This window comes from Stegostoma tigrinum, chromosome 31 (assembly GCF_030684315.1).
Source record: "Stegostoma tigrinum isolate sSteTig4 chromosome 31, sSteTig4.hap1, whole genome shotgun sequence".
NCBI classification, from domain to species: Eukaryota; Metazoa; Chordata; class Chondrichthyes; order Orectolobiformes; family Stegostomatidae; genus Stegostoma; species Stegostoma tigrinum.
In genome coordinates this window covers 35,681,232-35,696,770 of record NC_081384.1, presented here as the reverse complement: position 1 = coordinate 35,696,770, position 15,539 = coordinate 35,681,232, and the positions used below count along the sequence as shown (strand labels likewise).

General features: G+C 44.2%; 1 protein-coding gene across 1 annotated transcript in view; it reads right to left on the bottom strand.

Moving 5' to 3' along the window:
- The window catches only part of mrc2 (mannose receptor, C type 2), a 248,976-nt gene that overhangs the window by 167,899 nt on the left and 65,538 nt on the right, over window positions 1-15,539 (bottom strand). Inside the window, exon 2 of the mRNA XM_048560554.2 lies at window positions 7,650-8,033. Within this exon, the coding sequence (XP_048416511.1) occupies window positions 7,650-8,033 (384 nt within the window). The remainder of the gene's footprint in view (window positions 1-7,649; window positions 8,034-15,539) is intronic.

Genomic DNA, 15,539 nt, shown 5'->3' with positions numbered 1-15,539 from the left:
ACCTTACTCTTGTAGCCATAGTTATATATGGATGATAGATAACAAAGTGTGAAGCGGGATGAACACAGCAGGCCAAGCAGCATCTCAGGAACACAAAAGCTGACGTTTCAGACCTAGACCCTTCATCAGAGAGGGGGATGGGGAGAGGGAACTGGAATAAATAGGGAGAGAGGGGGAGGCGGACCGAAGATGGAGAGAAAAGAAGATAGGTGGAGAGGAGAGTATAGGTGGGGAGGTAGGGAGGGGATAGGCCAGTCCAGGGAAGACGGACAGGTCAAGGAGGTGGGATGAGGTTAGTAGGTAGGAAATGGAGCTGTGGCTTGGTGATAATGGGAACTGCAGATGCTGGAGAATCCAAGATAATAAAATGTGAGGCTGGATGAACACAGCAGGCCCAGCAGCATCTCAGGAGCACAAAAGCTGACGTCTCGGGCCTAGACCCTTCAACAGAGAGCAGTTAACAAAGCCCTGTTACCTTCCGAATGGGACTACAGTGAAGTAGGTGCAATGCCTCTGCTCCTAAGTTGCTGCTTGTTGAACGAACGGTCAGTCCTAAGCAAGGGGCTCACCTTTGTCCCCCTACAACCACACATTAACGAATACCAGTCACGGTTGGACATAGAGCAGTTTTTCCGCCGCCTTCGCCTCCATGCTTACTTCTTCAACCGGGAACCTAACCCTCCCTCCACTGACCCCTTCGCCCACTTCCAACACAAATGCTCCTCCTGGACACCACCCCCAGGCCTCCTACCCTCCCTCGACCTCTTCATCTCCAACTGCCGTCAAGACATTAACCGCCTCAACCTCTCTACCCCTCTCACCCACTCCAACCTCTCCCCCGCAGAACGGGCGGCCCTCCGCTCCAACCCCAACCTCACCATCAAACCCGCAGATAAGGGTGGCGCAGTGGTAGTATGGCGCACTGACCTCTACATCGCCGAGGCCAAACACCAACTCTCCAACACCTCCTCCTACCGCCACCTCGATCATGACCCCACACCCGAGCACCAAACCATCATCTCCAACACCATTCATGACTTCATCACCTCAGGGGACCTCCCACCCACAGCCTCCAACCTCATTGTTCCCCAACCCCACACGGCCCGTTTCTATCTCCTTACCAAAATCCACAAACCTGCCTGCACTCGTCGACCCATTGTCTCAGCCTGTTCCTGCCCCACCGAACTCATCTCCACCTATCTGGACTCCATTTTCTCCCCTTTGGTCCAGGAACTCCCCACCTACGTCTGTGACACCACCCACGCCCTCCACCTCCTCCAGAACCTCCAATTCCCTGGCCCCCAACACCTCATTTTCACCATGGACATACAGTCCCTATACACCTGTATTCCGCATGCAGATGGCCTCAAGGCCCTCCGCTTCTTCCTGTCCCGCAGGCCCAACCAGTCCCCTTCCACCGACACCCTCATCTGCCTAGCCGAACTCGTCCTCACCCTCAACAACTTCTCTTTTGATTCCTCCCACTTCCTACAAAGGGGGTGGCCATGGGCACCCGCATGGGCGCCAGCTATACCTGCCTCTTTGTAGGTTACGTGGAACAGTCCCTCTTCCGCACCTACGCAGACCCCAAACCCCACCTCTTCCTCCGTTACATTGATGACTGTATCGGCGCCGCCTCTTGCTCCCCAGAGGAGCTCGAACAGTTCATCCACTTCACCAACACCTTCCACCCCAACCTTCAGTTCACCTGGGCCATCTCCAGCACATCCCTCACATTCCTGGACCTCTCAGTCTCCATCTCAGGCAACCAGCTTGTAACTGATGTCCATTTCAAGCCCACCGACTCCCACAGCTACCTAGAATACACCTCCTCCCACCCACCCTCCTGCAAAAATTCCATCCCCTATTCCCAATTCCTCCGACTCCGCCGCATCTGCTCCCAGGATGAGGCATTCCACTCCCGCACATCCCAGATGTCCAAGTTCTTCAAGGACCGCAACTTTCCCCCCACAGTGGTCGAGAATGCCCTTGACCGCGTCTCCCGCATTTCCCGCCACACATCCCTCACACCCCGCCCCCGCCACAACCGCCCAAAGAGGATCCCCCTCGTTCTCACACACCACCCCACCAACCTCCGGATACAACGCATCATCCTCCAACACTTCTGCCATCTACAATCTGACCCCACCACCCAAGACATTTTTCCATCCCCACCCTTGTCTGCTTTCCGGAGAGACCACTCTCTCCGTGACTCCCTTGTTTGCTCCACACTGCCCTCCAACCCCACCACACCGGGCACCTTCCCCTGTAACCGCAGGAAGTGTTACACTTGCCCCCACTCCTCCTCCCACACCCCTATCCCAGGCCCCACGATGACTTTCCATATTAAGCAGAGGTTCATCTGCACATCTGCCAATGTGGTATACTGTATCCATTGTACCCGGTGTGGCTTCCTCTACATTGGGGAAACCAAACGGAGGCTTGGGGACCGCTTTGCAGAACACCTCTGCTCGGTTCGCAATAAACAACTGCACCACCCAGTCGCGAACCATTTCCACTCCCCCTCCCATTCTTTAGATGACATGTCCATCATGGGCCTTCTGCAGTGCCACAATGATGCCACCCGAAGGTTGCAGGAACAGCAACTCATATTCCGCTTGGGAACCCTGCAGCCCAATGGTATCAATGTGGACTTCACCAGCTTCAAAATCTCCCCTTCCTCCACCGCATCCCAAAACCAGCCCAGTTCGTCCCCTCCCCCCACTGCACCACACAACCAGCCCAGCTCTTCCCCTCCACCCACTGCATCCCAAAACCAGTCCAGCCTGTCTCTGCCTCCCTAACCTGTTCTTCCTCTCACCCATCCCTTCCTCCCACCCCAAGCCGCACCTCCATCTCCTACCTACTAACCTCATCCCACCTCCTTGACCTGTCTGTCTTCCCTGGACTGACCTATCCCCTCCCTACCTCCCCACCTATACTCTCCTCTCCACCTACCTTCTTTTCTCTCCATCTTCGGTCCGCCTCCCCTTCTCTCCCTATTTATTCCAGAGACAGGCTGGGCTGGTTTTGGGATGCAGTGGGGGGAGGGGAAGAGCTGGGCTGGTTGTGTGATGCAGTGGGGGGAGGGGAGATTTTGAAGCTGGTGAAGTCCACATTGATACCATTCATATATATTCTATATATGGATGGTCAGGTTTGGTTTCTGGTCAATAGGGATTCAGTGATGGCAATACTGTTGTATTTCAAATGGAAATGATGGAATTTTCTTTTGGCAGAGACTCTTTATACCTGGCACTGGTTTACCATGAGTGTCATATGTTTTACTCTTTTGGACGAATGCAGCTCCAACAAAGAAGCTCAACACTCTCTCGGAAAAACATGAATTGCACAGGTTAGTGTGCACCAAGAGCAAACAATCAGAAAAGCTAATAGGGTGCCCTAATTCATTGTGACGGAACTGAATGCAAGAAGATGGAGATTACACTTTAGTTATACAAGGCACTGGTGGGCTACATCTGGAGTACTGCATACAATAGTGATCACTGTATTTAAAGAAGACTATTAATGCGGCAAAAGCAGTTCAGGGAAGGTTTGCTGCACTAAATCTGGAGTGAGCAAATTGCCTTATGAGAAACTGTTATGCAAGGCTAGGCCTGTATTCTCTGGAGTTCAGAAGATGAGAAGAGTCAGAGCTAACTTGACTGAAACATATAACTTCCTGAAAGGACTTAGCGGGGGAATGTGGAAAGGATGTTTCTTGTGGAAGAACCTAGAATTAGCGGTCATAGTCGAAAAATAAGAAGTTCTCCATTTAAGACAGAGAGGAGGAAACATTCTTTTTCTCAGAGTTGAGACTGTCTTTGGAATTCCCTTCCTCAAAAGGCAGTGGGTGCACCACCTTTAACATTTTTAAGACAGAGGTAGATAGGTTCTTAATTACCAAGAGGATGACAGATTTTCAGGGATGTGCAGGAATGTACAGTTGAGATTAGAATCAATCTTCCATGATTTTATTGAATGATAGAGCAGGCTCAAAGGGCAGAGTGGCCTACTCTTATTCCCTGATAATAAAGTGTGAGGCTGGATGAACACAGCAGGCCAAGCAGCATCTCAGCAGCACAAAAGCTGACGTTTCGGGCCTAGACCCTTCATCAGAGAGGGTCTCTGATGAAGAGTCTAGGCCAGAAATGTCAGCTTTTGTGCTCCTGAGATGCTGCTTGGCCTGCTGTGTTCATCCAGCCTCACATTTTATTATCTTGGATTCTCCAGCATCTGCAGTTCCCATTATCTCTACTCTTATTCCCTGTTTGTGTGTTCAAATAATATCATGGAAAATTGTGGTGAAGTGGTAATGTGGGTTCTAATAATCCAGGATCCCAAACTGGTGCTCTGCCACTCAGGTTCATTTCACACCATAGCAGCTGTACATTTAATTAACAAATCTGGAATTAAAATTAGTGAGAAATTACTGCATTCTCACAAAAAAAAAGAGATGATTGAATCTTCCTGATTTACCTTGTGAAAACCTACTTGGATTAGTCAGAGCTCAAAGAACTTGAGTGAAGAAACTTAACTGGACAAAAACAAGAAGATTAGGTACTTTCTTTCACACAGAGGGCCAGTAGGGAGAGTGAACTGAATTTATAACATTGTTAAAGGTGAACTACATAGCATTTTGAAAAGTCTTTGGGACTTTTCCAATAATGGCACTTAAATTAGCCCCTTTCAGTGCTGTTTTGAATATACGACTTTTTGAAGTATCATCCATCATTAGAGACAGCACAGGGACACATTGTTAGAACACCGTGACTAAACCATTGAAAAGTACAGCAAGTTTCCCCACAAAGAAATAACTAAAATTTACAAACATACAGGTGTCTGAGGTCACATCTATATTCCCAATGTATCCTGCAATTGGCATCCAACAACCCTTAAAACAAATTAGCATGTTGAAAAAGAGATCAAGATTTTCTGGTTAGTTCCTCCATTTAAGTATCACAAGAAAATCATTACCACAAAAACTCAACCTGAGACAAATATCACAAACAAGTGGGGAGAAAGGATGATAGGTCATTTATCATTATGACTCCAATTCCAATAAACAGGCAAAGAGTGTTCTAAAACAAGACACAGATCCCACCTTAAAAATAGCTAAAAATCAGGAACCTATGGGGTCATAACATAAAACTGTTGGTGTTCTGATCAATTACAATTGTCTGGATCAGAAACTGCTGACATTAATATACTCCAGAGGTAAAAATCAAACAGTTGTGTGACAGGTATTAATCAAAAAAATACAATACTACAGATGATGGAAACCTGAAATAAAATCAGAAAGTGTTGCAATACTCAGCAGGCTAGACAGTATCATTGAAGGGGGACTGGGTTGGGGGGCAGAGGTGGAAGGTGTGTGTGTGTGTGTGTGTGTGTGTGAGAGAGAGAGACAGAGAGAGCGATTCAGAGAGACTGAGACAGAGTATTAATGCTTTAAGTCTAGGATAGGCCTTCTTCTGCTTTAGTTTCAGACACCAACATTAGTTGAGTTTCTGCACATTGTTTGACAGTACAACAGAAAAGCAATGTTGAGCATATAATTAAGCACTGCGTCATATTGAGTGTATAGCTGCAGTGGAGCCATGAGACCGAGGATAACGTTCCACCTACTGCAGGGATATATAATCATCTCTGAATAGGGTGATGATAAAATATCTATATTGAATGGGTTTGGAAAGAACAGAATTTGCTACAAGAGTCCTACTTAGGATAGATACAAAGAGAAACTCTGGCTAAAAGCAAGCTTTTATCGTTGCTCCTTACTTGCTGAAAATAATCAGGTAAAAACTGTCACTTTTGATGTGCAACATGTTGATGATATGTTGACTCTTCAGGACATGTTTAACAAAGGAAGGAGGGTCCATGAGGACCAGTTTTGACATTTAAATCACCTCAAAGACTCATGGTTAATCAATCTCTGACCAATTCACACTCTGTCAAATACATTTTCCCAATGGTGTGCTCTAATATCATTGTGAGGGGAGAAAAGGGCTACGGGTCCAAAGAAACCAGCAGCTCCTGTGCTCTCAGGGAGCTGGATTAAACTGTTCACATCAGCGTGGTGGTTTTTAGCCTGGCCAATAGGTATCTCTCAATCAGTGTTATAAAAACAGATCATCTGGTCATAGAATCATGAAATCCCTACAGCACAGATCGAGGCCATTCGGCCCAATCCAGTCTGCACTGATCCTCTAAACAGCATCCCATTCAGACCTAACCCTCCACCTCATCCCCATAACCCTACATTTCCCATGACTAATTCACATAGCCTGCACATCCCTGGACACTACGGGGACTTGAGCATGGTCAATCCACCTGCATATTTGGAGGAATTGGAGCACCCAACGGAAACTCATGTAGACACGGGGATGTGCAAACTCCACACAGACAGTCACTTGTGGCTGGAATCGAACCTGAGTCCCTGTGCTGTGAGGCTGCAGTATTAATGACTGAGCCACCATGCTGCCTAGTAATCAGGTTGCTGTTTCTGGGATCTTGCCATGTGCAACTGGCTTCTGCAGTTCCTACACTACAACAGGGATGAAGCATGCTAGGCTAGCCTGTGGTTATAGGTGCTATTTAAATGCAAGATTTTCTGGTATTGCTATTCACTAAATGTGAAGGTGCACGTGACACAATGCAATGTCACTCCACGTGTGTCTCAAGATTCTTCCTGATTGAACTTTGCTGCACCATCCCAGGGCAGCGTTTGGTGAATCCTGAGCTGTGTCCTGGGACTGAACACAGTGTCACTTAGCTCCTCCCACCATCATGCAGCAACGAAAAAGCCCTGTGATCAAACCACCGCAATGAGGCAACAACAGCATGTGTTAATACAGCCCCTTTAATACAGTACAAAACATTTCAGTCAGGACACAGCATTATTCTACAGACTTGGATTATTAGTTTGTAGAAAGTAAGCTCAAAATTTTACCACAGTAGTTTGAGAATTTCAATTCACTTTTAAAAAATCTGGCAAGTGAGCATAAATGGTCATTCATGCTTGATCAGAGAGGAATCTGATCTATACTTGACTCACTGATGTGAGCGGCTGCTCTTAGAAATGCTTAGTGAGCTAGTCTAAAGCATTAAACCTGCTATAAATGCAAGGAGGTCACCACTAAATCAGGGCAACTAGCAATTGGTCATAAATGCTGGTGTTGTCATTGTGAAAACGCACAAATACTAGGATTAGGACCCGAACATTTTGGATGTTGCTTTCCACCACTTCTAGTTTTCTGGCACATGGCTTGCTGTCTGGATCTCATTTACATTACACAGGCTTAAGGGAATGCTGTTGAGTTTTTGGATTCATTTGCACTCTCCACGTTTCTGAGAGAATTGGTTACTTCTGAGTTTTCCTAATATCTGGTTCACATTTGGGCAAATTAGTTGTCATGTTTTCTAACATGACAGCAACTGATTGTACTTCTAAAATAATTTAGTGATTAGAGACAGGGCTCTGGAGTGGTACAGAAATGCAAATCTTCTTTTAATGGTACTGTCAGAAAGAACTAATAGGGTGAATTAGCTTTTGATGAGTGAGGGTTTCCCTGAACTTTAATGAGATCTGTAGGCTTTCAAACTTATTGAGAACATTAACTTAGAGCTTCATTAATACCCAATATTACCATGATAAGGCCGAGCACACAGGTCCTCATCAGTGTTGTAAATCCTCCACACATCAGCTTGGTTCATGTTGGGTCCTTGGGTACCGGCTTTAGACTGTGGGTTCAGGTAGCTGCTGAGTTGACTGCCCAGACTATTACAATGCCATCGCATCTGGGCAGACTCCTGGTTACACTCCATCATACCCAGTGTGGGCATAGTGTCGTTCTTCCTCTGGATGCTCAGACACTGCTTGGATCCAAGATTAAAGAGCCTTAGTCTAGATACCCACTTCCACTGCTGCTGGTTGAAGCTTTCATTGCAGGATGGAGCCAGTCTTACACTGAAGCCTCTGCTCTCCAGGCAACTAGTTGCTTTCTCACTGTATATCAGAAATATATTGGCATCTGTAAATTTGAACAACATAACTCAGATGAAATACAAGAGTTTATAAGAGCAATCAACATTCAACAATATCAAACCAGACTAGCCAATTTAAAATTATGGGAAAAATATATCATTTGTATTTTACATCAAGTACTCAGTACCACAAATAAACTATGTTGCAAAGTTGGGTACAATGCTTGAGGATTGGAGGACAGGATGTTAGAATTTGGTGTTTATAAAACGTTGGGGGGGGGGGGGGGGGAGGGTGGGGAAAGCATCTTGGTTTTTTTACCTCAGCAGTGGATGGCTGGTGGGGAATATATAAATGAAACACGTTTTGTCCTGACTGCATATCCTGTAATCCTTGCATATTCCAACCAAACAATGGCAACCCTGACACTGCAGCACTCCATCGAACCAAATTGAATTGTCAGGAAAGATTCTGTGCTCGAGTTTTTGACTCAGAGGCAAGAGTGCTACCCATAAAGCAGCAAGGCAAGGTGTAAAGTTCAACAGCAACTTGATTCCATCAATGTTTCAATGGGAGGAATAGGTTACAATAATCCCTCTTCCTCCATCAGCCATATTCTACACACTACAACATTCCAAAGTTAGTATCTATCACAGTAACTTCTATTCTGGCTGTTTATTTGGACAGGAGACAGCCCCGTTCTGTCTGTTTACGCAGCTTATACTCGAAACAGCTTACTCTGTCCAGCAGCCCTGCTCATAATCTCAAGATATTCTGAATGCAGTCACTGTCATAGATTGGCCCTACTGCTTCTGTCCTCGAAAAGAAAGCCTCATTTGTTTGTTGCACATTTTGTACTATCCAAGTTGAGCGGGCTTTTAAATTTCAAGAACCTCATTTCAGCCTCAGGCACAAGAGGCATGAGATGGACGCAGAATCTACTCCGTTCTATTAACACGGTTCATCGTCAAATCTCAGGGGTCTTCCAAATCTCTATGACACCTCTATGCATAACTCAGGAGTTAAAAGAGCACAGTTCAAAACGAGACCGTATTTTTTTCATTTTCTCCAAAATGAAAATGTTCTAAACGATATTAGAAATGGATAAATATTGCCAGGTAGGGCAGCTGGTGGGGAGAAGTCTTTTCATATTATTCATATCTGGTATGTGGACGTTGCCAGCTGGGCAGTATCTACTGCCCCATCACCAGCTGCCCTCTGGAAGTTGGTGATGAACTGGCTTCTTGAACCTCTGCAGTCCATGAGGTGCGGCTACACTCACATTGCTATTAGGGTGGCAGCTGCAGGGTTTTGAGTCAGTAACAGCAAGGGAATGGCAATACCAGACGGTGAGTGGATTGGAGGGGAGCTAGCAAGTGGTGGTGTTGCAATTCATGTGCTGCCCTTGTCCTTTTAGAGGGTAAAGGCAATGGATCTGTTTGTGCTGTCAAAGGACTTGGTGCACTACTGCATCGGTAGATGTCACACACTCCTGCTATACTGAGCATTGCTGGTGGCATGTGTTAAATGTGATAATTTGGCCCAAACCTGCAGGAATATAACCGTACCAGAGTCTGCACTCCTCAGGAGACTAGCTATCTCCTGTTCTGATTCTATTCGGATTTAGGAAAATCAAAGAACCCGCCAATTAGTTGAAAATAGGGGTGCGGGGAGGGGCTTTGGTTTGGATGAAGACTGGATTAAATCACATTCTGTGGGAGTTACCTTTTAGGCACAACTAGTTCTGAGATTTCACTGTTTCATTCCCTAGAAAGACTCGACGACAATAGTTTGGCTGACACCCCAGTACAGGACTGAATGAATCCTCCAGTATTGGACGCAGTGTTTGAAGAGGTATCAAACTGACGCCATGAATTGGCCCTTTGGTGAAGTAAAAGATCCCTTGACATTATCCTGAAGAACAGGGCAGATGATCCCAGCATCCTGTCCAATATTTAACTTTCAATCAGCAACATTTAAACAGATAATATCTATCTTTCGTGACTGATGAAGAGGATTGTCTCAGTATTGAATCCCCATGGATAGATGTAAGTTTCATTTGCTAAACATTATAAATGTAGCAAACAGGAAGCTAGTCTGAACAAACGATTGGATGTCTGAAGGCTTTGATCCAGTTAGCTTTATTTTACTAGATGTCAGTTTGCTTTTTTTTGGGGGGTGGGGTGGAGTTTGTCATTATATAGAGGCCTCCTGCCAAGAGAGTGGGCTTCTTTCTCTGGCTTTATGTTGTTAGAAAACGTGATCTCTGAAAAGTTAGCTCTTTGTTAAACAAGGTACTGCTACACAAGGTAGCCAATTGTGTTTGGAGGTAATATCGGAGGTTATTTCCCATGACCTCCGACTCCAACTGTTCCTGGTCATCTGCGGTGTTGCGCTAAAGGATAAGCGAACATTCATCATTTCTTGACTGGATGAATCCTGTTATAAAATAACTATTTTCCCAAACTTTGATATTTTTATACAAAGTTGCATAAAAGTGGGTAATAAATCTAGGATTTATCTTAAAGCTCAAACATTTTCCTTCCTAGATGGCTTGTCGCAGTGGACTAGAAATTAAACTTTAATTCCCAGAGATTCCACTGCAATCCTAGGGTTTTGCAATAAAATATAAACAGTCCAAATTCGCCGATGATACTAAAATTCATTTCATGGATATCACCAATATGAGGAAACAAGAAAAAATGATGAATTTTAAAATATAATTACGCGAAAACTGCACAAAAACATAAAATGCTGGAAATACTCAGAAATTCATCTGCAGGGGGAAGCAGAGTTAGTGTTTCAGGGTGATGGACAGATCTGATGAAAGGCTAGCATTGTAAGTTTCTGTAGCTGGAATTTTGCTCTTTGATCAAAAGTCAAAGCCTCCCCAGTGAAAAATTCATTTACTTCCTGATTAGATGCTGGAAGGAAATGTGTTGCAGAGAGAGGCAAATAATATGAGACAACCAGGTGGTGCTCATGTAATTAGTCCATTAAGAATACATCTGACTAAAGCTGACACTGATAATATCCATCCTGAAAATGAGAGAAGTTTTAAACCCCACCAAGAAACAAAAGAATCACAAAATAACTGTGGATACTATAGGCCGTGCACACTCCCTGGGGTAATCAGCTTCAGGGTTGCTCCAGGGCAATGTTGACATTGCAGCCCCTGCGGAAAAGATGGAGCCAACGGGGGAACAGCTAGCCGGAGTTGCTTTTTGACGGTATTTAAAGCTAAATTTATTGCCTGTACCCCTTCCAAGGGCATCCATCACCACGCCATTTAATGGGCTGGAAGTGTGACTGGGAGTCAGGTTTTCTTTCTTCCTATTTGACTTGGTTTATTATTGTCGCATGTAGTGAGATATAGTGAAAAGTAGTATTTTGCAGGATATCCAGGTCAACCATACCTTACATTAATACATCAGGATAATAGAACATAATGCAGAATGTAGTGTTACAGCTACAGAGAAAGACCAACTCTGATATCCAAGAATTCAGTTTGGAAGTTTAATAGCAGAGGAGAAGATGATGTTCTTGAATCTGCTGGTACATGTTTTCAAACATTTGTATATTCTGCCCACCGTAAGGGGAAAAAAGAAAGTGTAATCGGGATAGAGAGTATAACAGGTCTGGAGTTTAATCCCTGAACTAATAACTGTTAGCCATTGCTTTTTAAAATGAAGACTATTTTGGAGGAGGCGGATAGACAGACACACAGATTTTGTGCACGGTGTGCAACAGAGCGAGTGCATGAGAAAGCCACAGTGAGGGAAAGAACATGCGAGAGTGAGCCCGCGAGAGAGGAAGGAAGACAGCGAGCGTGAGACACTCAATGTGAGCATGAAAGAGAGAGAGGATGCCCTGTAATAGGAACAATATTATTAAGCTGAAGCGGGTTCAGAAGGGATTTACCAGGATGTTGCTGGGAAAGGAGGGTTTGGGTTATAAGGGGAGGCTGGATGGACTGGGACTTTATCCACAGGAGTGTAGGAGCTTGATAGGTGACTTTGTAGGGGTTTATAAACTCATGAGGCGCATAGATAAGGTGCATGGCTTTTCCCCAGGTTGGGAGATTTCAAGACTGGAGGGTGTATTTTTCAAGTGAGTAGAGAAAGATTTTTTAAAAAGGGGATTTTCTTTTAAAACACTGTGCAAAATGAACTTCCGCAGGAAGTGGTGGATATGGTACAGTTACAAAGTTTTGGACATACACAGGAAAGATTTGGAGGGATAGGGGCCAAGCACAGGCAGTTGGGATTAGTTTAATTTAGGACTATGGTCAGCATAGACTGGTTGGGCCGAAGGTTCTGAGCTGCATGACTCCATAAAACTGCAAGTGTGTGAGACAAAATAAGAGAGACAGAAATGTGTAAGAGAGACATGTAAAAGTTCAATGCAGAAAAATTAATTATTAACAGACTGTTCTGAAATCTGGGTCACAGCCAAAGTAACTTTCCACGCAGGCTACTGGCAATGGGATATTTTTTCCTGGATCAATTAGGACTCATTCAATTCACTTCACTATTTCTGGAGACAGCAGTGGAAGATTCCTCAGCCTCCTTGAGGATCCCTCCAAGTGTGCTGATGATGACTTCCAGTTGGTTTCCAATTCTCAGAAGTTTTATGGGTAAGTTACTTTGCTGACTGTTGAAATTCAATATCCTTTACTCCAGTCAGGAACTGGATCATGTAACTCCTCACTGAAAATGGTGAAGATTCGGCACGTTCATCCAAGCAGTTTGTTCCCGCTGTAGCTAATATCTTTTGCTTTGTATAAACATTTTGAACTTTATGCAAGTCTGGCCAATTATATTATGAATTAACATTTTAGGAAACACAACATCAGAACACAGAGCAGAAACTGGCTGACTGAACCCATTGGTCTAGGCATGCAATCATTACAAAATAAACCTCATCCCTCTCTAATTACTACCCTGCCTCTCCATGCTCTATTTCTTTCACCCTTGTACGTATCAGGTCTTCCAATATATAGATCATTTCTTGGTTTAGTTACTGCACAAATAAGGTTAGGTATCTTTCTGTCATTTTTATTGCTAATGAGATTCCAGATTAGATATTTACTCTTCTCAACTTTCCAGATAATCCCTTCCCTCCAAAGCCAAAAGTCCACATCATGAGTGGGCTTTACAACAAGGCAGCACAGCAGTAGGGTCATTGTGCGGTGATGAATTTCCCACTCTAATTCAAGGCTGAAGGTTACACTTGTAGTCTTTCTGGTCTGTCAGCCTGAGGCGATCACTGGATAAACTTGTCAATGTACTGTGGATACCCAGAGCTAATTTCCAGATGGGCACCCAAGTGCAGATATTTTCCAACGTTGACATACCTCATAGCATTTCAAGAATGTGTCTGCTTGGTTTAATGGCATCACGATATTTACACTCAAATCTAACTTAACACCTTAGTAAAGTTCAAGGGGAATGCTCTATCAGAGAGGTTATCCCTTAAATGAAACCTTAAATCAAGGCCCCATCAGGAAATTCCAGTTGATGCAAATGGTCACAATCTTATTTGAATAGCAGGATGTTCTGACCTTATTCTAGCCAACAGTCCCTGCCAATTCTGTTACCAAAAAGAAATGGTTGGGTGATTCATCCAATTAGGCATTGCTAAGATGCCCACAAACAGTAAAGTGACATTTGTTGTATATTAGCAGTCATTGCTTTTCAAAGGATACATTTTACGGGAGGCAAGTTCAAATGTGAGAAGACAGTGTTCCACTCAATAATGTTTCCTTGATCAAATTCCCAGCAAATGCAGATCAACTGGTCTTTTGTTCATTTCTTCCCTGTGGAATCTTGCTGAGTGCAGACTTGGCTGCTGTGTTTGCCTGCACAATAGGATGTGGGAATAACACACGTGTTTCTTCCTTCAATATTTCACTGGGGAAACTACATCTCTTCCCCTCCTCATTCTCAAAATGCCGAGCAAAGGAGATTAAAAGGGAACTATCAGTGCATATCTCAGCCAAAACATATGATCAGATTGAACTCTGGCAAACTAACGCAGATGCTGGCTACAAAAACAGAAATAGCTGGAGATGCTCATCAGGTCTCGCAGCATCTGTAGACAGAAAGCAAAGTCAGTAACTTAGATCCAGTGACCCTTAGCAAAACTAGTTGACCAGAAACCTTTCTCTCCACAGATACTGCTAGACCTGCTGAGTTCCTCCAGCAATTTCTGCTTTTGTTTCAGACTTCCAGCATCCACAGGTCTTTGTTTCACACACATTCTGGTTAGATGACCACACAAATAACAGAAAGGAGACAAGGGCAGCTGGGTAGCTCAGTGGTTAGAACCAGTGTTTGATTCCAGCCTCTGAAAACTGCATGTGGAGTTTCTCCCCACATCCGCATGGGTTTTCTCCGGGTGCTCCAGATTCCTCCCACTGTCTAAACATGTGCAGGTTAGGTGGATTGGCCATGCTAATTTGCTGATAGAGTGCAGGGACATGCGGGATTGATGTGTTAGCAATGGGAGATGCAGGGTTACAGGGAAGGGGTGGGGGGATGGGTCTGAGTGGGATGCTCTCTGGGAGATCGGTGTGGACTTGTTGGGCCAAATGGCCTGTTTCCACACTATTGGGATTCTGTGGATAAGATTCAAATCCAACTGTCTTGGTTATTACCAAAAAACAGTATTTAACTCCCGAATATTTAACATTACCAGAGAATATTCAATGATTTATCAGAGGGCAGTTAGTAGTAATCATTTGAAGTGAAAGACAATAAAACATCCTTCAGTCGGTGAACTGCTGGTGTGCAAACAGCACTAACTAACTACTCAAAATAATCTAATTAGGCAAGCAGAAACACATTCTTCAAAGATTGAACGTTGTGTTTGAAGTTGGAAATGCATACCAAGTCTTTAAGAGGAAGCATGCCAGCTGAATCTGTCACAGTCTTTGTCACACCGTACACTATGGCCCAGTATCTAAAAAATTGCTCTTTGTAATATTGAGATACCAAGGAACAGATCAAGGACCCAAGTGCACACACCACAAGGTTCACAAAGAGGAGGAGGGAAGGCAGACTCTATAGTTTGAGGACATCAAGCTTGCCTTGTAACAGTCGTTGGTGATTCTGGTTTCATTACATGAAGGTAAAGATTTCCACTCAAATGCTAAATTAACAAACAGCTTTCAGTAAATACAAGACTCTGGCACAAAGGTACCCCTCAATACTGACGGTGTCAAACTGATTCTTCAGCCGCTTAACGGCAACATATCATATGAAATCGAAATTAGATGTTGCACACCATTATCCTTTAAAATGTTTGAAAGTGACGAGTGTCAGAGATTTAGAACAGCATCCCAACCATTGACTACCAATTTATAATTCTTGAACACAGCAACAATTCCTTGATAACCACCTAAAACTCACGAATATGAACAACATATACAGGCCCAGGGACGAGTGATTACTTTGTAACACACAATATACGGAGGTATCATTTTGACTTTGTCAATCCAACACTGGCACCTCCACATCAAAAGTCTGATAACAGCAGGGAAGAAGCTGTTTTT